The 24,407-nt window shown below is 45.0% G+C and overlaps 1 protein-coding gene across 5 annotated transcripts in view; it reads right to left on the reverse strand.

The window, feature by feature from the left end:
- Nucleotides 1-3,742: 3,742 nt before the first annotated feature.
- LOC115154046 (myotonin-protein kinase) overlaps nucleotides 3,743-24,407 on the reverse strand; it is a 27,113-nt gene continuing 6,448 nt past the window's right edge. Inside the window, exons 2-15 of one of the 5 annotated variants that reach the window (XM_029699864.1) lie at nucleotides 18,955-19,046; nucleotides 18,785-18,868; nucleotides 15,248-15,343; nucleotides 14,870-15,018; nucleotides 14,348-14,441; nucleotides 13,769-13,966; nucleotides 13,050-13,298; nucleotides 12,782-12,861; nucleotides 12,551-12,647; nucleotides 10,283-10,452; nucleotides 8,287-8,384; nucleotides 5,939-5,991; nucleotides 5,214-5,288; nucleotides 3,743-4,738 (exon numbers count right to left, since the gene is read on the reverse strand). In XM_029699864.1, the coding sequence (XP_029555724.1) occupies nucleotides 4,637-4,738; nucleotides 5,214-5,288; nucleotides 5,939-5,991; nucleotides 8,287-8,384; nucleotides 10,283-10,452; nucleotides 12,551-12,647; nucleotides 12,782-12,861; nucleotides 13,050-13,298; nucleotides 13,769-13,966; nucleotides 14,348-14,441; nucleotides 14,870-15,018; nucleotides 15,248-15,343; nucleotides 18,785-18,868; nucleotides 18,955-19,046 (1,637 nt within the window). In that variant the 3' untranslated portion in view covers nucleotides 3,743-4,636. The other 4 variants (XM_029699867.1, XM_029699865.1, XM_029699868.1 and 1 more) reach the window with 4 other exon arrangements.

Consider the following 24,407-nt stretch of genomic DNA (forward strand, 5'->3'; position numbering starts at 1 on the left):
GCTTCTGATAGGCTAATTGACATAATTTGAGTCAATTGGATGTGTACCTGTGGATGTATTTCAAGCCCTACCTTCAAACTCAGTTCCTCTTTGCTTGACATCATGAGAAAATCAGAAGAAATCAGCCAAGACCTCAGAAAAAAAATGTAGACCTCCAGAAGTCTGGTTCATCCTTGGGAGCAATTTCCAAATGCCTGAAGGTACCACGTTCATCTGTACAATCAATAATACGCAAGTATAAACACCATGGAACCACGCAGCCGTCATACCGCGCAGTAAGGAGACGTGTTCAGTCTCATAGAGAGGAATGTACTTTGGTGCGAAAAGTGAAAATCAATCCCAGAACAGCAGCAAAGGACCTTGTGAAGATGTTGGAGGAAACAGGTACAAAAGTATCTATATCCACAGTAAAACGAGTCCTATATTGACATAACCTGAAAGGCCGCTCAGCAAGGAAGAAGCCACTGCTCCAAAACCGCCATAAAAAGCCAGACTACGGTTTGCAACTGCACATGGGGAGAAAGATCGTACTTTTTGGATTAATGCCCTCTGGTCTGATGAAACAAAAATAGAAGTGTTTGGCCATAATGACCATCGTTATGTGTGGAGGAAAAAGGGGGAGGCTTGCAAGCCGACGAACACCATCCCAACCGTGAAGCACGGGGTGGCAGTATCCTGTTGTGGGGGTGCTTTGCTGCAGGAGGGACTGGTGCACTTCACAAAATAGATGGCATCATGAGGTAGGAAAATTATGTGGATACATTGAAGCAACATCTCAAGACATCAGTCAGGAAGTTAAAGCTTGGTCGCAAATGAGTCTTCCAAATGGACATTGACCCCAAGCATACTTCCAAAGTTGTGGTAAAATGGCTTAAGGACAACAAAGGCAAGGTATTGGAGTGGCCATCACAAAGCCCCGACCTCAATCCTATAGAAAATTTGTTGGCAGAACTGAAAAGGCGTGTGCGAGCAAGGAGGCCTAAAAACCTGACTCAGTTACACCAGCTCTGTCAGGAGGAATGTGCCAAAATTCACCCAACATTGTGGGAAGCTTGTGGAAGGCTACCCGAAATGTTTGACCCAAATTAAAGAATGTAAAGGCAACGCTACCAAATACTAATTGAGTGTATGTAAACTTCTGACCCACTGGGAATGTGATGAAAGAAATAAAAGCTGAAATAAATCATTCTCTCTACTATTATTCTGACATTTCACATTCTTAAAATGAAGTGGGGATCCTAACTGACCTAAGACAGGGAACTTTTACTAGGATTAAATGTCAGGAATTGTGAAAAACAGGCTCTGCATCTGTCCTCGTGCTCCTAGATCTTAGTGCCGCTTTTGATACCATCGATCACCACATTCTTTTGGAGAGATTGGAAACCCAAATTGGTCTACATGGACAAGTTCTGGCCTGGTTTAGATCTTATCTGTCGGAAAGATATCAGTTTGTCTCTGTGAATGGTTTGTCCTCTGACAAATCAATTGTAAATTTCGGTGTTCCTCAAGGTTCTGTTTTAGGACCACTATTGTTTTCACTATATATTTTACCTCTTGGGGATGTCATTCGAAAACATAATGTTAAATTTCACTGCTATGCGGACGACACACAGCTGTACATTTCAATGAAACATGGTGAAGCTCCAAAATTGCCCTCGCTAGAAGCCTGTGTTTCAGACATAAGGAAGTGGATAGCTGCAAACTTTCTACTTTTAAACTCGGACAAAACAGAGATGCTTGTTCTAGGTCCCAAGAAACAAAGAGATCTTCTGTTCAATCTGACAATTAATCTGGATGGTTGTACAGTCGTCTCAAATAAAACTGTGAAGGACCTCGGTGTTACTCTGGACCCTGATCTCTCTTTTGAAGAACATATCAAGACTGTTTCAAGGACAGCTTTTTTCCATCTACGTAACATTGCAAAAATCAGAAACTTTCTGTCCAAAAATGACGCAGAAAAATTAATCCATGCTTTTGTTACTTCTAGGCTGGACTACTGCAATGCTCTACTTTCCGGCTACCCGGATAAAGCACTAAACAAACTTCAGTTAGTGCTAAATACGGCTGCTAGAATCCTGACTAGAACCAAAAAATTTGATCATATTACTCCAGTGCTAGCCTCCCTACACTGGCTTCCTGTTAAGGCAAGGGCTGATTTCAAGGTTTTACTGCTAACCTACAAAGCATTACATGGGCTTGCTCCTACCTATCTTTCCGATTTGGTCCTGCCGTACATACCTATACGTACGCTACGGTCACAAGACGCAGGCCTCCTAATTGTCCCTAGAATTTCTAAGCAAACGGCTGGAGGTAGGGCTTTCTCCTATAGAGCTCCATTTTTATGGAATAGTCTGCCTACCCATGTGAGAGACGCAGACTCAGTCTCAACCTTTAAGTCTTTACTGAAGACTTATCTCTTCAGTAGGTCCTATGATTAAGTGTAGTCTGGCCAAGGAGTGTGAAGGTGAACGGAAAGGCTGGAGCAACGAACCGCCCTTGCTGTCTCTGCCTTGCCAGTTCCCCTCTTTCCACTGGGATTCTCTGCCTCTAACCCTATTACAGGGGCTGAGTCACTGACTTACTGGTGTTCTTCCATGCCGTCCATGGGAGGGGTGCGTCACTTGAGTGGGTTGAGTCACTGACGTGGTCTTCCTGTCTGGGTTGGCGCCCCCCCTTGGGTTATGCCTTGGCGGAGATTTTTGTGGGCTATACTCGGCCTTGTCTTCGGACGGTAAGTTGGTGGTTGTAGACATCCCTCTAGTGGTGTGGGGGCTGTGCTTTGGCAAAGTGGGTGGGGTTATATCCTTCCTGTTTGGCCCTGTCCGGGGGTATCATCGGATGGGGCCACAGTGTCTTCTGATCCCTCCTGTCTCAGCCTCCAGTATTTATGCTGCAGTAGTTTATGTGCCGGGGGGCTAGGGTCAGTCTGTTTCATCTGGAGTATTCTCTTGTCTTATCCGGTGTCCTGTGTGAATTTAAATATGCTCTCTCTAATTCTCTCTTTCTTTCTTTCTCTCGGAGGACCTGAGCCCTAGGACCATGCCTCGGGACTACCTGGCATGATGACTCCTTGCTGTCCCCAGTCCACCTGGCCATGCTGCTGCTCCAGTTTCAACTGTTCTGCCTGCGGCTACGGAACCCTGACCTGTTCACCGAACGTGCTTGTTGCACCCTCGACAACTACAATGATTATTATTATTTGACCATGCTGGTCATTTATGAAGATTTTAACATCTTGACCATGTTCTGTTATAATATCCACCCGGCACAGCCAGAAGAGGACTGGCCACCCCTCATAGCCTGGTTCCTCTCTAGGTTTCTTCCTAGGTTTTTGGCCTTTCTAGGGAGTTTTTCCTAGGGAGTTTTTCCTAGCCACCGTGCCTCTTTCACATGCATTGCTTGCTGTTTGGGGGTTTAGGCTGGGTTTCTGTACAGCACTTTGAGATTTCAGCTGATATACGAAGGGCTATATAAATACATTTGATTTGATTTGATTTAAATGTATTTGGCTAAGGTGTATGTAAACTTTCGACTTCAACTGTACATCATCTATCCTAGCACTGGTTCAAGGCTTTACGTGCGGCTTGCTGACGCAGAGCCTTCCTACAACCTACACAGCCTTGATGTAGGAAGGCTCAGCATCAGCAAGCCCTGGACCTGAGCTAAGTGTAACCTTAAAGTGTAACCTTACAATCCCAGAAATCGTAAAATACACCAACCTCCGATCTCTCTATCCTTAGCCTTCAGTCAACATTTGCTTGGTATTGTTCTGTAGATGTTATCTATGTATTCCAACAGGCCCATCTAAAAGCATGCTTTCATCAAAGCCTGTAGTGCAACAAATACCTCTCACATTCAACACAATCCACTCTTAGATGTATAGATACAAAGTAAACCACTAGATGATGCTGTTAAAAATTCATGACTGAACATTTGTACGCCATTAATATTGGGCAAAATGCACCAATAATGTCCAGGTGGGCTGGAGAGTGTATGGAGTGGACTGATTGTCCCCTCTGGCTGTCACTTAAACCAGCAATGTCTCTTTGCTGTGGTGTCTTCTTGTTTTCAGAGCTTGCATTTACCTCAGTCCGCTCAGAGATATAAGTGCCCGCATAGCGACACTCGGAAAGCAACAGGCATCCATTAGTAGTCCAGGAGGAGATGTCCTTCATTTACATTTTCTATACCTCCCCATTCATTTTAAGCTAGTGTCAGTCCTTAGCTTTCCTATGGTTATCCCACTGCTCCATGTTCCCCGTTACCCCATTCATGCCCAGCACTCTGCTCACTCTTAATTCTATATATGGGACAAGTGCAATGAGTATAGCATTCGCTTTAACAGCAGTCCACCATACTGGCTCAAAACGCTCTCCTTCAGAGGTACTGGAATAGGACTCTGTGGTGGATGCAGAGCAGCATCATGCTGCTGCCACTCCAGTGTGTTCTGTCCACTTCACGTTAAGCCCATTTCATCCCCACCCTTCATCCCTCCAGCCATGTGGTGCTCCTGTCCTGTTAGCCGAGGGGGTGTTTGGGGGAAGGGAGCAGCTGTAGCGTAGGGGGTGACACATCTGGGTCGCACCTCGATCCCAAGAGGGGGCGGTAGCTAACCCAAGAGGGGGGGCGGGAGGGTTCAGGAGATCTCAGTACAGCAGTGTCTGTCCCAGGCTTGGAGATCTCCCCCCTCCGCACACACCAACAAGTAGGACTCACTTCTCTCCTGTGGCCAGCGCATCTGAGAGAGAGGGAGAAAGAGGAGGAGAGGGAAGGGAGGGAGAGGGTGAAAGGAAGATAGAAGGAGAGAGAGGGAAAGGAGAGGGAAGGAAGGGAGCATGAAGGGGGAGAGATGGGAGACAGAGGGAGAGAGAGCATAAAGGAGGAGAGATGGGAGACAGAGAGAAAGAGAGCATAAAGGAGGAGAGATGGGAGACAGAGAGAGAGAATAAAGGGGGAGAGGTGGAGAAAGAAAGGTTGAGCCATTGTGGGAAGGAGGGGGAGAGAGAGCAACAGTGCGAAGAGGGAAAGATGCAGTCATACAGTAATTTTTTCATCAAGTATATGGGTGTGTCAAACGGCACCCTATTCTCAATATAATGCACTACTTTAGACCAGACCCCTATTGTCCCTGGTCAAAAGTGCACTAAATAGGGAATAGGGTATAATTTGGGACGAAGGCATCAATTCCAGTCCCCATGTTTTAAATGTCCTACCCTGTGAAACAGCAGCAGGTGGCGGTGGAGAGGGATCACCAGCGGGTAGTGACAGGCAGGGGGCGATTTCTTCCCCTGAAACACACTCACAGTCACGAACTGAACAGGATTGCAGGCCAGGGTACAGATGCAGTCTTTTTTTTGTGCGAGTCACAGCACAGCACAGCACAGCTTGCCGCACTCGCCTGGGTCAAAATCCGTGAGAGAAAGGCAGACACAAAATAATTTCATTGGCCCTGGGGATGATGAGGACTCGTTATTTCAAATTAATGCAGTCAATTATATTTCACCAGGCGAGTGTGGCATGCTGTGCTGTGACGTGCCCAAAATAGACTGCACCTGTAACGCTTTATTTGGATAGTACAGTCATCCACTAACTCTCGCCCTACCCCTAACACTAGTTGTAGATCAGCAAGGCGTATAGACCAGTAAGTTGTATACCATCTATAGAGGACTATCCAAATAAAGTGGGACCCGTTGCAGGAGCAGAAATATGGGTTGGGTGTGAGTGGGGTAAGAGCTTGTTATGCTTTATTTACACTTCCTCTATATCCACATGGAAATGTACACACATTCTCTTTATATACCCCAAATAAGGCCAATGTTAGTTGCTAAAACAAGATGTTTCCAAAGTGACCAAGCAGACAGCCAAATAGGTTGTTTGTTTGCCCTCAGAAAGCCTTTGATCATCTCAGAAAGAGAGAGAGAAAGAGAGTAAGTCTTACATCGTCCAGACAGTGTGCAGGCAGAGAAAGAGACGACGGGCAGACACGCAGTTCTGTGATTGGAGAAGAGAGAGGTACATTAGAACAGCCCAAGGCTGGTTTTCCTAAAAGCATCTAAGATCATCTTAATTCCATTGAAACTAAAGGGACGAACGATGATCTTAGTCCTACAATGCTTTTGGGGAAACCCAGCCCAAGAGAGCAGGGGCCTGTTCAGGAGGGTGAAAAGTTACAGGAATGTTCAGATAGAAATATATTGTGTAGAACAGATATGGTTGTCTGTCACCCAGAATTGGGGATCAGCTCTATCGTGTCAGCCCAGCTAGCACATAATGTTCTGAGAACCATACTGTATGTTTCTTAGTGCTTGGTGAGAGCGTGGTTTTCCTATGGTTATTTTGCAGATAACCGTCCCACAACATTCTGGGAATGGTGCAGGATACCCAGCTAGCACATAACGTTCTGAGAACCATATGTTTCTTAGGTGGGAATTTCTGTACATCAGCATAACAATTTCTACAGGTTTCCTCATGGTTCTATTTAAAGTCATGTTCTCAGAACATCAGGAAAACTTTCCATAAAAATGACAAGAAAACATTAGTAACATTCAAAGAAAATTCTAAGAATGTTATTTAAAAACATATACATTCTGCTCTCAGCATCAACAAAACTATATCCTCTATCTTGTATGCTCAGGTGTTGGCCACATCTGATTTGATGAGCGCTTGTTTCCTTTGAAATGGGTCTGTTTGAATAGACTAAAATGAACATCTTTGTATAAGTACAAAAAACATGGCATGCCAGCTCCATCCTGGTGGTGCAGTGGACTAATTCCATGGATAGAGAACAGAAGATCATAGGTTCAAATTTCACCGATGCCGAGCCACAATAAAAATACATGTTTGCATGATTAATGCCTTAGGACACATGGAAATGAATTTGCTATCTGTACTTGGAGTTCAAAACAGTGTTATTAAAAGTCTTATTGAAACATGTTCTCAGAATATTATTTAATTACCTTGAAATAACGTATAATTTCCGTTCTCAGAACGTTAATGAAATCTTTCAGGGAAAGTAGTAAAATGTTCTCAGAACCTCCCTGCAACCCAAAAATGAACATTCCCACAACCGGTCAAATTGTTAATTTCCGTTCTCAGAATGCTTTCAAAACATTCAGTTTTACCAGTCAGGAAACATATGACTTCGTTCCCAGAACCAATGGGAAACCAAAAACTTAAGTTTACACAACTTCCAAGGAGCCAAATAGTTGGGAGTTCTATTCCTCATGACATTTCTATCTGCAGCATTCCTCAATGTTTGGCTACTGAACGTGGCCCAGGACTGAGTAGCTGCACTTTTGCTGGAAACTGTTTTGGGTGGGTGCACTGCTGACGAGCCAGCTGTGAAAGTCACAACAACAACAAAAAACAAAACAATTTCAGCAGGAGTGATTGCGTGAGTGAATGGGTGTGTGGAAGTGAGAGAGAGAAAGAGAGAATGTGATGAAAATGGAGTGATTGGAAAGGGCGTGAGGCTTTGCCAGTATTTCTTGGCAACTTTTTAAAAGTACAGTACGTAGATATGTTTATTATTCCATTAACAATGTTGTTTCCCCTTTAAACAAGCTAGCCGGTCCTGTTTATCTGCTTGTCAACAGCGCCTGTCCTTTGGTGCATTCTGGGAGTTGGAGTCCTCTAAGGGACTGACTGCATCCAGCCCTCCATCCACACATCCATCCATTAGAAACCTACCCCGAAGGAGACCCCCTAACACTGCATCTTTAAAAGGCTCATTACGCTGTATTGATTTATAGCGAGGGAGGGCCAACGGCTGCATACCAGGCCTATTCTTAGAGGGGATATTTATTGTTCTGTTCTGGCCAAGGGCTCCAACATAAGCAGATGCTGCTTGGTGCTCCTGCTATGAAACACTATTTTTTTACAGTATGTGGCTCATATGGTCTGGAAATCCTACCATATCACATCTGTGTTGTTAGACACTGTTGCCTGTGAAGAGATGCTATAGCGCTTATAGATGTCTATAGGATGAGGTAATGCTGCTACACAATTCCAGGGTTGTGTTCATAAGGCATCAAATCTATGAAAACGGATTGAAAAAGGGAGGGACTTGCTGGATTTTTCCAATAAGAAAAACTAATTTTAACTTTACATTGCAAAACGGTTTTAAACATTTTCAGTTGTGTACCCTTATGAACACGACACAACCTTCAGGTCAAAAGTTTAAATGGATGGGAAAGAAACCCAAGGAAGGATGATAGAACAGGAAATGATTCAGGTATGAGGGGTTTTGAAGAGGAGATGAGGAGAGATGAGTGATGGGTTCCTTGCCTGTCTCCTTGGGGGACTTCAGGCCCTGGATCTCCCCCCTCAGTCTCTCCATCTCCTTCTCCAGCTCTCCATTCCTCTTCTCTGCCTCTTGCAGCCGCCTACGTAGATGATTGGATAAGGTCAGCTTTGAATACAAGGGCTCTGGTATTGGCTATGAATACTCACCTACGTAGTTGATTGGATAAGGTCAGCTTTGAATACAAGGGCTCTGGTATTGGCTATGAATTTTGTTGCCTTACAACCTGGAATTGAAATTGATTTTTTGGGGGGTTTGTACAATTTCATTTACACAACATGCCTACCACTTTGAATATGCTAAATATTTTTTATTGTGAAACAAACAAGAAATAAGATGGGAAAAAAACTGAAAACTTGAGCGTTCATAACTATTCACCCCCCTCCCCCAAGTCAATACTTTGTAGAGCCACATTTTGCAGCAATTACAGTTGCAAGTCTCTTCAAGGCAAAACTGCTCCAGCTCCTTCAAGTTTGATGTGTTCCGCTGGTGTACAGCAATCTTTAAGTCATACCACAGATTCTTAATTGGATTGAGGTCTGGGCTTTGACTAGGCCATTCCAATACATTTAAATGTGTCCCCTTAAACCACTCAAGTGTTGCTTTAGCAGTATGCTTAGGGTCATTGTGCAGCTGGAAGGTGAACCTCCATCCCACTCTCAAATCTCTGGAAGACTGAAACAGGTTTCCCTCAAGAATTTCCTTGTATTTAGTGCCATCCATCATTCCTTCAATTCTGACCAGCTTCCCAGTCCCTGCCGATGAAAAACATCCCCACACCATGATGCTGCCACCACCATGCTTCACTGTGGGGATGATGTTCTTGGGGTGATGAGAGGTGTTAGGCTTTTTTTCTTTAAGCAATGGCTTTTTTCTGGTCACTTCTGTAAAGCTCAGCTCTGTGGAGTGTGCGGCTTAAAGTGGTCCTATGGACAGATACTCCGATCTCAGCTGTGGCGCTTTACAGTTCTTTCAGGGTTATCTTTGGTCTCTTTGTTGCCTCTCTGATTAATGCCCTCCTTGCCTGGTCCGTGAGTTTTGGTGGGCTGCCCTCTCTTGGCAGGTTTGTTGTGGTGCCATATTCTTCCCATTTTTTAATAATGTATTTAAACATGCTCTGTGGGATTTTAAAAGTTTCTGATATTTTTTTATAACCCAACCCTAATCTGCACTTCTCCACAACTTTGTCCCTGACGTGTTTGGAGAGCTTCGTGGGTTTCATGGTGCCGCTTGCTTGGTGGTGCCCCTTGCTTAGTGGTGTTGCAGACTCTGGGGCTTTTCAGAACAGGTGTTTATATACTAAGATCATGTGACAGATCATGTGACACTTAGATTGCGCACAGGTGGACATTATTTAACTAATAATGTGACTTCTGAAGGTAATTGGTTGCACCAGATCTTATTTAGGGAATTTGTAGCAAAGGGGGGAAAAAAATCGGCACGCACCACTTTTCCATTTTTAATTTTAGAGAATTTTTTGAAACAAGTAATTTTTTTCATTTCGCTTCACCAGTTTGAACTATTTTGTGTATGTCCATTACATGAAATCCAAATAAAAATCCATTTAAATTACAGGTTGTAATGCAACAAAATAATAAAAACCTTTGCAAAGCTACCCATTTGTCTGCTGAGTCTGTGAAGTATGAAATGAAAAGGTGAGGGCGACTCATTTTTAGCAGTATAGCAATACTGAAATAAAAGCATAGGCCCCATATCTACCTGTGTGCGCCTAACAATGTTTATACTTCTGCCATGTTGTGCTGCTGCCATGTTATGTTGTTGTCTTAGGTCTCTCTTTATGTATTGTTGTGGTGTCTCTCTTGTCGTGATGTGTGTTTTGTCTTAGTTTTTTATTTTTTGCCTCTTGGTAGGCCGTCACTGTAAATAAAATGTGTTCTTAATTGACTTGCCTGGTTAAATAAAGGTTAATAAAAGGTTTTAAAAAATGTATCTGTCTGTCTCACTCAGGAGTGATCTAACCTGTGCAGATCCTCATCAAGTACTGAATTCTGGTCGTTCTCCTCCTCTTCCTCCTCTGTTGTGGTGTGAGTCGACTCTGCAGTACTCTGCTCCAAAGCTAGGGGGAGCTCAAGCAGGGCAGGCAGGTTGTCAGGCGTGGTCAGGACATCTCGGAGCTGCCACATCTGACTCTGAAAGCCCACAGCACCCCTCTCAGTGTTAGACATACACCGCCTGATAAAGGTTAACATTGTGTAGCCCTCAGCATCAGTGGAGGCTGCTGAGAGGAGAGCACAGGTTATGCTGAGCACAGGTGTTTGGTGGCACCTTAATTGGGGAGGATGGGCTCATAATCATGGCTGGAACAGAGCTAATAGAATGGCATCAAACCATGTGTTGGCATCAAACCATGGCATCAAACCATACCATTCCACCTATTCCGCTCCAGCCATTACCACGAGCCCATCCTCCCCAATTAAGGTGCCACCAACCACCTGTGCTCAGCATAACCTAATCTAGCAGCCGTTAGTATTTATTGCATGCCTAACTTTGACGTATGCCACAAAACTCATTCAATATGCTGCTAGCTCAGGAAGAGCTAAGCATTTTTGTCACAGCTTAGTGACACACGAGATGAGGAAAGCACTTAGCATTCCTGCATAAATAAATGGACATGTATGTGTAACAGGGTGGGAGTCCCAACCTACAGCTAACTAGCTAGTGGTTCCACATCGGTTACCCGACTACTCAAATTGTCCTTAGTAGCCAATCTAGCAGTTAGCATTCTAGTCTTGATTGTAAAAACGTAACTCATGTCATGACGTTGCCCTCTTTGGGTTTTCTATGTACCATCCCCCTACCTCCCCCTACTCAGGCCCTGTGAGAGAGGTCGTAAATTCCTAAGAAAATGTCCTCATGGCCCTCATGGTCCTCATGGCCACAGTATACAGAGAGAGTGGGCTTCATAGAAAGAACCCAGGAATTCTTCCACCTCACCGGTCTGGAGAACCAAACGACATTTATGTTCTGGAGAAGGTATAAAGGATCGGTGAAGAATCCAGCTACGAACTGGTCCGTTTGGTACAATTTTGTGAAACTCATGAGAGACAATATGGCCACATTACCATGGCTCTGTTTATATCATAGCCTCAGTTGTGAGACTTACATCTAATGGTTGTATAAAATTAATGAATAAGGATAAAGCTATTTGGAATATGTTGTGATGCTTGTAAGATGTTAATGTGATAGAATTGTATTTTCTGTTTAAAGTTTTACCAAGTCATCGGCACGCCCCCATGAACAGACGAGACCTGGCGTCATGAGACAGCCTTTTTCTGTCATTCCGAATAAAACCCCCACCCAGGGTTTCTATCACCAGACCAGCTTACCTCGAGAAGAGAGGGCCAAGGTTTGACCATGCATTCCTCGTTCTGAACTTTAACCATACTACGTGGTTAAACTCTTAGACTATTGAAACCGACAGAATAATAACAAGTCTTTGATATTAATTACTAGTCTGCAGCTAGGAATTCGGTATCATTGAATGCGAAGACCGACGAAACAGCCGTCCTATAACGACATTAATGAATGTCACTTTGAAATATCCATTCTAACCGAGAGAGAGAGAGAGAACGCGAGGACAAAACTCTCCAACAGAACGGAACTTTTCAACAAAGATCCCGACGACACACTGAGCGTAAATATATATATTGATTGCAATTGTTCCCTAATGAGTGAGCGTTCATGTGCAAAGGATTAGCATTTCAATTGTTAATATTTATCAACTCTGTAGTGCCTTCTCAGCTGACCCACACTCCCCTTTTGTCTAACAAGCTGCCATGCCAGTTTAGCCCACTAGGGTACATTCTCCTATCATTTCCTTGTAACCATATCTGTCTGATTATGCATTTCTGTGAATTATTTAGTTTAGTAAATAAATGATTTTAAGACAATTGATGTATGGATGACTCATAGTGAAGACTGGGTTCGTGCAGATAACCAACAATTTACGACATTTGGAATGAGACTGGCAAGGTAAATAACACATCATTAATCAGAAGACTCAGATCAGATAGTATGATATCTGAAAGTTATATTAGGAAAATTATAACTTTGTAATCTGAATATTTTCCTTGGTGCCCCGACCTCCTAGTTAATTACAGTTACACGATTAATCAGTTTAATCGCGTAATAATAATTAGAGAGAGTTATTTGATAAACATGTCTTCCGTTTTAATGATGCCAAAGACACGACACTCAGCTAGTTGTTAGTGTAGATAGTCAACCTACGAGCTTATCCTGGAAATCGAAGCTTGGCAACCCACGGTGTCGCTGGTGGTCAATCTCCATCATGATGTCACGACTGCGATCCAAGGCACCTGTCTGTCTGTAAGAGATATAAAAAAAACAGAAAGAACAAAAGACAAAGAAAACATTACAACTGTGTTGATATAGTTTTGTATGATACCCCATTAATTTGGGGTACTTTGATACTGAGACAGTATATGATATGAATGTGACCTTGTAGCTGTGTAGGAGTAGCCAACGAAAGCCAGGTGAACTCCGATAGGGGCCTTGTCCATAACATCACTCAGTGTTTCCTGTAGGACACAAGACAGCATTACAAATAGAGTGCATTATATGTTATCTGCTATATTTGCTTTTCAGGCTTGCTTCTGGAGCCATGTAATATTCTATGGAGTCCCTTAAGGCTCTGTATTAGACTCCTTTACATTTAAATGGATTGTATATAGATTGTAGATTGTATAATGGCTTTTCGGATTAATACCATTTCACTGAGGCAGTCATCCAACACATCAAAGTTGGAGGTGTCAGTGGCATTGGAGACTTCAGGTTGGAAGGGTGCTGGAAGTTCATGCAGGGAGCCCCAGTCTAGTCCACAGAAGAAGGGGTGGGCCCTGAAGTCCCCAGAACCCCTGGCCCCCATACGATCCTCCCTCTCGCAGATCAGCCCCATGATGAGGGAGCGGGCCTCATCTGAAACCTCGGGGCCAGACGGGGGGATCTCAAAGTGCTCCTGGGGGGACATAGTGGTTGGTTCCTCTTAGTTCTTCAGAGTTCTTTAGGTTTGAGCTCAATATATACCTCTGTGCACTCCTTGCAGATGTATAAGAAAATGGTCCCAAAGATCACTATGGCCCAATCCCAAATTGACCCCTAAACCCTACACCCTATGCACTTGCAGAGATCTGATTGGTTTTGACAGGTGTAAGCAATATTATAATAGCTCTAGGAAGCTATGTGGAAGTTGCTTGCACTAATTGAATTCTCTAATATCTCCACAAGTGTAGGGTTAGGGGTTGATTTGGGATTGTACCCTAGTCCCTATTGAATATTAGTTCTTGTTCGACATCCTTCCCTCTTCGTATTTCCTATGACTTTTTGCACCGATATCTATAGAAACATATGGAAAATGTTCTGATGACCCTCAACATGTTCTCTTGATCAATCTGTAAGATTAGTTTCTGTATAAAGTCACCATCGTACCTGGAAGTTCATGATCTTGGCGTAGGTCTCAGAGATGGAGTCTGCGTAGAAGGGTGTGGTCCCCTGCAGCATCTCGTAGGCACAGACCCCCAGGGCCCACCAGTCACACTCAGGGCCATAGCCTCCCCCTCCCTCCACCGCACGCAGGATCTCTGGGGACAGGTAGTCGGGTGTGCCCACCGCCAGGGAAGAGTGCACCTGCAAATACACAGACACATGTCAAGGCACACAAATGCATTTACAAAAGTTAGAATTCTATCCTCGGGATGCAACATGTTCACATTATAAAAAAGAGAAACCTGCCCTCACTGAAAGTAGTATTTAGATGTCTAATTGTAGCAGCAGAGATCACACAATAAGGAGTACACCTTCGTGTGACCGAGGTGGTTTGGTGAATAAGTATAACCATGCCTGAGACCTAAAGACTTCCGTTAGCTCCCTGAGCCTTGGCTTTAGCTCCAAGGGCTTACACAGCCTTGTGACTCACAGTAGACCCAGATTCGATACCCACTCTTACTTTTGCACAACAGTATTGTGGAGCGAATTCTGAGTATTTTGTGGCCCTTTGGGGCCTCTCACCATGCCATCCTCCTGGACCCTCAGACAGGAACCAAAGTCCCCCAGCCTGACGTGGCCCTCCGCCGTCAGCATGATGTTGTCAGGTTTGATGTCCCTGCAAAGGGGAGAGTGAAGGATGCAAATCTGACTATGCACATTCACAGGTCTGAACATTATTCTTATTGTTCCCAGGTCATCTATATGAGATTTCATAGCTAACGTTCCCATGGTTCTTGGAACCCTAGACTCAGAACTTGCGGAGCATGGAGCAAAATGAAACCATTAGATGACGTAGACAGTCCACACTCAAAAAGAGACTTCTCAAGTTCTATTATGCTTATTTATTCATGCATTCCAGAGTCAACAAACATTCTTTGAACCCCTCTTGTAGGTCCTCCAAAGTAAGGAACAATGTTCCCCGTTTTCTGAGAACATTTCTTCCAGAAAATGTACTGTTTTCAGAACATTACGGCGGTATTCTAGGAACACCACAAATTGTTTGCTGGAGGTTGTCATGTTGCCAGGTGTCTCTGACCAACTAACCTGTGCACATAGCCCATCCTGTGGATGGAGTCGATCGCCATGACCATCTCAGCCAAGTAGAACTGGGCCATGTCCTCAGGGATACGGTCACCAAATTTACTGAGCAGGGTCAACAAATCACCACCCACGTAGTAGTCCATCACCAGGTACTGAGAGAGAGAGAGTGAGAGCGAGAGTGAGCGAGAGAATGAGCGAGAGAGAGAGATAGAGAGATGTGAAGAAGAAAAAAATTAAGAGAAAGAGAGATGAAATTATTTTCCCTTGGTGAATTTCAAGGGAAAGAAACTGAGGAACGTGACTGAATCACACCAGGTAGACTGCAGTCAGATGTGAAGGCTGAAATGACCCTGATGTTTGCGATTTGTCACTAATACCCACCAGGTAATTGTCGTCCTGGAAGGCATAGTGCAGCTCTGTGATCCACCGTCGATCACCCTTCAGCAGAACCTCTCTCTCCTCCTGGTAACAAGCTGTCTACAGGACAGAAACACAAAGATGCAACACAGAGAGACAGATGGCCTCACATCCCAGCTTGGTTCCTTGGAAGTTGTGGGAACATACGTTTTTGGTTTCCCGTTGGTTCTGGGAATGAAGCCATAAGTTTCCTGACATGTAAAACGGAATGTTCTGAGAACGGTAGTGACATTTTCGCCTGTTCTGGGTGCGTTCCTTTTTGGGTTGCAGGGAGATTCTGAGAACATTTTACTATGGTTTCCTGAAAGTTTTTCTGGGAGGCTTTATTAATGTTCTGAGAACAGAAATTATAGCTTATTTGAAGGTAATTAACCCTCTATAGCATGACTTTTTATTTTGGGGGTTAAAAAATATTTCATCCGATTTTTGGGGGGGAGCTTGGGGGTCCCTGATAATATATCTATCATAAAATTTGTCGTCCATTCCCCCCCCCCCCACCCAACACCCCCGAACCAGACATTGGTTTGTTGCCTCAGGGCTGAAATAAGGAAAACAAGCGATATATGAATTAGAACAAAAGTTTTATTTTGACAATCATCCACCACAAATAGTTCCAACCAATCACAATTAGAAGCTTTAAAGTCAAAACATCAAACAATCAAATAAACAAACTACTACTAATTACAACTAACACCTCATGTATAAATGTTTCTCACATTTCATATAAACATATAAACCAACATCCAAATGACTGTGTGTGTGTGTGGAGGGGTTAGCCTATATGTGCGAGTGTGTGTGTGTGTTTCAGTGTGTCTGAACGTGTGTTTGTGTGGGTTATTGTTTGAATTCTGTGTGGAACCTCAGGAAGCAGTTGCTGGTGGATGTGAAACAGAGGTGGACCTCACATTTCTGGCACTTGGCGTTTGGTGTACCTGTGTATCCTGGTACCTTGCATCTCCCTTCTTTTCAGCCATAATCATCCAGTGGGCTGTGGCATCCAGGCGCACATCAGGGACTGGAATTGGAGCAGCGGGTCCTTTCCTCCTCTTCTCCTCATACTCACCAGCAATAGTGGAACTGGGACGACCTTTCTTGCACTCCAGACTCTTTCCACTTTTGCATAGGCCTTCAGTGATGTATGACTTGAACGTATACAGCTTCATTTGTTCCTTCTTTCTCATGCCAGTGCCTTCACAATCTCTTCAGTAGAGCAGCTAGGTTGTCACTATGATCATATCCAGGAAGTGGAAAACCAGCTGGTGGTACCACTTCTTTGATCTGATTTTGTTCCGATACAGTGCACTCAGTGAGTCAAGCAGATCCACCCCACCCATATTCTTGTTGTATTCTTACACCACAGCACGGCATCGGACATTGATGATCATCTTTCGCTTGCGATCCCACCTGTCAACCTTAGGGATTTTTTTGATGGCCTCCCATCTATTCAGTATCATGGTGTCAGCTACTTGGGACACTCGGCAGGCTTTGTTCCAAAACATACGGGTGCCTGGTAAACCAAACAATGACATGTACACCACTATACCCAGGAACTGCTCCAATTCTTTTGTAGTAAGGTTAAGGGGCTTGTTGCATTACATTGTATCGCATATAAATTTGACTGCCCTACAATAACTTCCAGAATGTCTTCAGAGAAAAACTACTTGAAGTACTGGAGGGGGGACATGATATCATCAGATCTTAAAAGCAGGCCCTGCCATTCTGGGTAAGCATTGTGGGGTGTTCTCCACCGGGGTAGGCGTGGAACATCAACCTCTCATACATCTTCATCCTCAGACTCAGTCTCATTGTCAACAGACAGGCATTCTCCTTTAAAAAAGAAAGCAGGAAGCACACATTTGAATGTGTCATATACCCTTCTTCATCCACTGACGCACACACGCACACACACGCACACATTACTTTGCTGACTGACCCCTAACTGACCCCTGACCTCCTAACTGTCTGTCAAACCTGATTCTGGGATCCACTCTTCCTGACTCTCCTCAAGCTCATGGTCCTCACTGTCAGAGGGAATGACCATAACTGCTCGATGACGTTCCTTCCACCCATAAAATGTTCTTGTGTCCATTTCCTGTAAGTATCAGTAGGTAGTAAAGTAAAAACATTGACCATGGTCATAATTATGCATCCGAGCACATCTCCACACTTTAGCATGATATTGCCCGAACAAAAGTGGTCTAACTGCACAATGTTACCCTGAGGCAACGAACCAAAAAACACTGTTTTAGTATATAAATAAAAACAAAATAAATCTTTAAACAATCAAACATACTTCTTTACATACTCATGCATATATTTTTTTATATAAAGTTATTTCAATTTAAACGTGATTTTATCTTACCAATTGGTGGCAATGTGTCCCATGCGGCTTTGCATCCTGAAAGGACTGCTCCTCCCCCAGACAAAAGGCCACATATATAAAAAACATGTCTTATCAAAAAGGGGTGCTGTGAGGTCCAAAAAGGTAGTTTGTTACCATGCCATAGAGGGTTAAATAACATTCTGAGAACAATAAGATTTTTAATAACACTGTTTGCGTTAACTGTTTTGAACTCCGGCCATATATAGCAAATTCATTTCCATGTGTCCTAAGGCAGTGTTTCCCAACCCTGGTCCTCGAGCACCCTCAGCAGTACACTGTTTTTTGTAGCCCTTGACAAACACACCTCAGGGAACAATTTGAGAACAGTACTTTAAATAGAACCATAAGGAAACCTGTAGGAAACGTTACGCTAAAGTACTGAAATTCCCACAGAAAAACGTTGTTTCTTAATGTTCTCTGAACTATTTCAGAACATTCCCAATGTCAAACCAGTTGGAGAACGTTCCTAGAACATTACTAAAAATGTAATCAAATGTAACCATGTTTGAACTTTTAGGAAATGTTCTGTTAAAGTAATGAAACACCAAGAAACTAACGTTATTTTAATGTCCTTAAATTTGCTGAGAATTTTCCAAAGCCAAGCAACTATCCTGCACCATTTCTAGAAAGTTGTGGGAAGGTTGTATTGCAAAATAACCATAGGACAACATTCTCAGAACGTTATGTGCTAGCTGGGATGTTGTTTTACAGTAGATGCAAGAAGCAACAAAGTTGGTTCTAATACAAAATGTATCCGTTGTTATGTGAATAGTAAAACCCACTAAGGACAGACGTTATTTTAATGTCTAGTTTCAAATTACATTTGATTGAGTTGTCAATGAACGTGAATTCAACATGAAAACAAGAAACATTTTAACCATGTCATTATATTTAGCTTAAAAATAATAAAATATTGTTACATACACCAGATAAGTGCAGTGAAAAGTGTTGTTTTACAGGGTCGACCATAGCTTAAAATTTCGTTATGTTGATTTTTGCAAATCCAATCAGTTTTCCATGTTGATTCAATGTCATCACACTTATTTTTTTGTAGTTGAAACAGCGTCGATTCAACCAGTTTGTGCCCAGTGGGAAGGTTCCTGTGTGTGTGTGTTTACCTCTCCTCGCTTCAGCATGTCCCACTTATTCATAATCTTCAGCGCGTACACTTGCTGTGTGCTACGCATCCTCGCCACAGCCACCTATAAATACAGCAACACACACGTTACCACGGAGATAAGATTCAATTCTCCAAAGTGCACCTTGACTTTTGCCGGCGTCCTCTCACCTCACTGAAGGTCCCTCGACCAATCACCTTCAAGATGTGGAAGTCATCCCTCTTGATGCGTGTCTTCTTCACCTGCCTCACCAGGGGCTCCGCTGTGATTGGAGGAGAGAGGCTGTTGATTTCACGAGAAAAGACATGGAAAGCGGGTGTTTGAAAATAAATGAATTCTAACTAGGGTCAACTTTTGTATGGAGAATATATTTCATACACTCACGTCCTCCAAAAGCAGGCCTGACAAGCCTGAAGTAAGGACTAGAGCTAGACACTGTGTCATAAGCGTCGATGAAAGGGGACCAAAGCGCAGCGGGTAAAGTGCTCATCTTCTTTTACTATTTAATAAAGTGAACACTTAAACAAAAATAACAAACCGACAATCAACAGTTCCGTAAGGCACATAGGCTATACCGAAAACAACCACCCACAAACCCGAAGGAAAAAACAGGCTGCCTAAGTATGGCTTCCAATCAGAGACAATGAAAGACACCTGCCTCTGATTGGAAACCATACTCGGCCACACATAGAAAATTAACATAGAAAAAGAAAACTAGAACATATCACCTGGAAACAAACAAACCCCAAAACACACAGAAACAACAGCCCCCTGCCACGCCCTGACCATACAACAATGACAAATGACCCCTTTACTGATCAGGACGTGACAGTACCCCCCCCCCCCCCCCCCCCAAAGGTGCAGACCCCTACTGCACCTCAAAACAAAACAAAAAAACACAAAACCAACCCCAAACCTAAAGGGAGGGAAGGGAGGGTGGCCACCATCAATGACGGTTCCTGTGCTACACCCCCCCTTCGCCAATCCTCCCACTACGGAGGTGGCTCTGGCTCTGGGCGTAGCTCCCGTTCAGAAGACTCTGGGCTGAGAGGCGTCGCTGGAGGCCCCGGGCTGAGAGGCGTCGCTGGAGGCCCCTGACTGGGGAGCGTCACTGGAGGCTCCGGGCTGAGGAGCATCGCTGGAGGCTCCTGACTGGGGAGCGTCGCTGGAGGCTCCAGGCTGAGGAGCATCGCTGGAGGCTCCTGACTGGGGAGCGTCGCTGGAGGCTCCTGACTGGGGAGCGTCGCTGGAGGCTCCTGACTGGGGAGTGTCGCTGGAGGCTCCTGACTGGGGAGCGTCGCTGGAGGCTCCGGGCTGAGAAGCGTCGCTGGAAGGAGAGTACGCGGAGCAGGCACAGGACGTACTGGGCCTTGGAGGCGCACTGGAGGTCTGGCGCTCAGGGCTGGCACAACCCGTCCTGGCCCGATGCTGACTATAGCCCGGAAAGGGTGGAGCGCTGGCAAATGACGAACTGGGCTGTGCTGGGGAATGCGGGGCACCGTACATGGAGCAAGCGTAGGATATCCTGGGCCCAGGATTCTCACTGGAGGTCTGACACTTACAGCTAGCACAACCCGTCTTGGCTCAATGCTCACTCTAGCCCGGCAAGGGCGAAGCGCTGGCACAGGACGAACTGGGCTGTGCTGGGGAATGCAGGGTATCGTGCGTGGAGTAGGTGTAGGATATCCTGGGCCGAGGAGCCGCACTGGAGGCCAGATACGCTGAGCCGGCGCACTTTTTCCTGGCTGCCGGCTAGCTGTCGCACGACAATGTCGAGGAGCCTGTATCGACTGCACTGGGCTCTGAGTGCGTATGGGTGACATAGTGCACATTCCTCCATACTGCCTAGCTCCTCCCTCTGTGCGTCTGCTCCATCGTGCGCTTTCCACCAGTCCCTTTCTCCGGAATCCAGCGTCGTCATCCGCTCTTTACTCTTCGACCGGCTCTGGTTTCCTCCATGGTTCCCTCCGAAATGCCCGGGAAGTTAGGTCAGGGTTCCCCCCTGACCTAGCAAAACTCCCCTTATGCCCCCCCCAAACATTTTTTTGGGGGGCTGCCTCTTCACCTCCTGAATAGGAGGACACAACGCCTCGTACCTCCGTCATTCCCTCTTCGCTTCCTCCAGCTCCTCCTTCGGGTGCTGGTACTCCCCAGCATGGCTCCATGGACCCTTTCCATCGAGGATCTCCTCCCACGTCCATGACTCGAGATGCCTCCTCTCCTGCTCCTTATCCCGCTGCTTGGTCTTCTTTTGGTGGGTGGTTCTGTCATAAGAGTCGATGAAAGGGGACCAAAGCGCAGCGGGTAAAGTGCTCATCTTCTTTTACTATTTAATAAAGTGAACACTTAAACAAAAATAACAAACCGACAATCAACAGTTCCGTAAGGCACATAGGCTATACCGAAAACAACCACCCACAAACCCGAAGGAAAAAACAGGCTGCCTAAGTATGGCTTCCAATCAGAGACAACGAAAGACACCTGCCTCTGATTGGAAACCAAACCACACATAGAAAATGAACATAGAAAACTAGAACATATCCCCTGGAAACAAACAAACCCCAAAACACACAGAAACAACACCCCCCTGCCACGCCCTGACCATACTACAATGACAAATGGCCCCTTTACTGGTCAGGACGTGACACTGTGCTTGTTTATGTAGATGGCCCTCATCATACACACACACACACACACACACACACACACACTGTTAACAAGAAGACCTCCGGGCATCCTGGCAAAAGCCGTCTGTTTCCTTTTACCTTTCAAACAAACACTTCCAATTGTCATGGGTCACCAGCCTCCCATGAAAGGAGGCTGTTTCTGGGTTGTAACCCAGAAACAGCCAAAACACACGCATGTGTATTTTTGTGTGTGGTTGGAGAGAATGTGGATCAGATGGTAGAGCATGAAATTTGCAATGCCAGAATTGTGGGTTCGATTCCTGCTAGACCACCATGCTAAAAATGTATGCTCATATGACAGTAACAAGCAGCCAGTTCCCCTTTAAGACACTGGTGTTCTGAAATAGTCTAAGAGTGTGTCTAAGAATAGCTGCCATCGTTTAATACTTTTTTAAGGCAAGTTTTCCAGCCCCTTGGTTTTCTTTTTTTCTCCAATCCCCTCTCCTGTGGGGAGGAATGCGAGCGAGACCAAGGCAACAGTATAAACTGTTTTAGTGGAGAGAGAGAGAGAGAGAGAGAGAGAGAGAGAGAGAGAGAGGAGCTTCCAGACCCACTCAGGCATCTTGTAGAAACAACCAAATATTTTGGCTTCCTTGACTGTGTCCCAAATGGCTCCCTATTCCCTATATAGTGCCCATAGAGCTTTAGTCAATTGTAGTGCACTATGTAAGGAATAGGGTGCCATTTGGGATGCAGAAATAAAATTCCTTTATAGACTTTTAGAATGGAGCGATGTACTTGTGCACAGCGGCTGTTGTGACTGGCATGTGACTGTAGATTTGGGGAATCTGTCCAGGATTTTCATCAGGACCAATACAAACAACGTGGACAGCCAATATTGAGGCTGTACAAAACCATCTCTTTAGCTCATAGCAATGATTTGGAACACCCTAGAACAGTGGATCCCAATACTTTGCATGCTGTGACCCATCTTAAAACATTTTCATTGGACCCTCAACACATTTCTTGCGACCCTCCAGATGAATAAGGCAATTTCTGCAACCCAGCCATCAGATCTGGGCTCAAATCCTTTAAGCATTTGCTTTAGCCAGCCTAGAGTACCGGATTGGCGTTGTTTGCACATTTGGGACAATTGTATTGGTTCCATTGTGCCAGGCAAGCTTAATCAATAACAGTGTAGGAACCCACCAGCCTCTCTCTACATGTCAGAGAATGACTCCGGGGTGAAGTTTCGCTTGGACACTGATCTTGCGTCAGTTTAGCATTTTCCTCACTAATGGCTAAGGTTAGGATTGTGGGGGGATAAGCTGATCCTAGATCTGTACCTAGGGGTGTCAGAGAATGTGTCCCTGTCAGCAGGACATGCTTGGTTGATGAGAGATGATGATTGTGAAGCCACAGGAGAGGATATGGGGTCAGATATCACCATTCTTCCTTTCCACCCATCCTGCCCAGCTGTATCCCCCTCCACACACACACACACACACACACACACACACACACACACACACACACACACACACACAGACACACACACACACACACACACACACACACACACACACACACACACACACACACACACACACACAACCAAACCCACTGGTTGACAGAAAACAGGGTCTGATGGAAAGTATGGTGGGGAGGGGGGAGGGGGGGCTGAGAGTCTTTCCTCTCCTCTGCTTGCCCGCCTGTGTTGTTTACCCTAGTCCTTTAATGATGGAACAGTGCCAACCAGCCCAACCAGCACACAGCCTCATAAATGGACATGTCTTTCCTCCAGGGAGATGGAAAGAGACAGAGAGAGGACAAGAGAGAGAGAGAGACAGGGGGGGTCATGCCTGTTGCTATTTTTTTGTTGAACTTTTTTATGGAGGTAAACATTCTCAAGAAGTTGAAAGATACAAGTAGAGGAACTGACTTGTCAAGGTTGGGTCACATCAGGTTACCCTCTAGTCAAGGTTGGGTCACATCAGGTTAACCCTCTAGTCAAGGTTGGGTCACATCAGGTAAACCCTCTAGTCAAGGTTGGGTCACATCAGGTAAACCCTCTAGTCAAGGTTGGGTCACATCAGGTTACCCTCTAGTCAAGGTTGGGTCACATCAGGTTACCCTCTAGTCAAGGTTGGGTCACATCAGGTAAACCCTCTAGTCAAGGTTGGGTCACATCAGGTTACCCTCTAGTCAAGGTTGGGTCACATCAGGTTACCCTCTAGTCAAGGTTGGGTCACATCAGGTAAACCCTCTAGTCAAGGTTGGGTCACATCAGGTTAACCCTCTAGTCAAGGTTGGGTCACATCAGGTTAACCCTCTAGTCAAGGTTGGGTCACATCAGGTAAACCCTCTAGTCAAGGTTGGGTCACATCAGGTTAACCCTCTAGTCAAGGTTGGGTCACATCAGGTAAACCCTCTAGTCAAGGTTGGGTCACATCAGGTTAACCCTCTAGTCAAGGTTGGGTCACATCAGGTAAACCCTCTAGTCAAGGTTGGGTCACATCAGGTTAACCCTCTAGTCAAGGTTGGGTCACATCAGGTTACCCTCTAGTCAAGGTTGGGTCACATCAGGTAAACCCTCTAGTCAAGGTTGGGTCACATCAGGTTACCCTCTAGTCAAGGTTGGGTCACATCAGGTTAACCCTCTAGTCAAGGTTGGGTCACATCAGGTTACCCTCTAGTCAAGGTTGGGTCACATCAGGTTACCCTCTAGTCAAGGTTGGGTCACATCAGGTTACCCTCTAGTCAAGGTTGGGTCACATCAGGTTAACCCTCTAGTCAAGGTTGGGTCACATCAGGTAAACCCTCTAGTCAAGGTTGGGTCACATTAGGTTACCCTCTAGTCAAGGTTGGGTCACATCAGGTAAACCCTCTAGTCAAGGTTGGGTCACATCAGGTTACCCTCTAGTCAAGGTTGGGTCACATCAGGTTACCCTCTAGTCAAGGTTGGGTCACATCAGGTTACCCTCTAGTCAAGGTTG

This window comes from Salmo trutta, chromosome 19 (assembly GCF_901001165.1).
Source record: "Salmo trutta chromosome 19, fSalTru1.1, whole genome shotgun sequence".
NCBI classification, from domain to species: Eukaryota; Metazoa; Chordata; class Actinopteri; order Salmoniformes; family Salmonidae; genus Salmo; species Salmo trutta.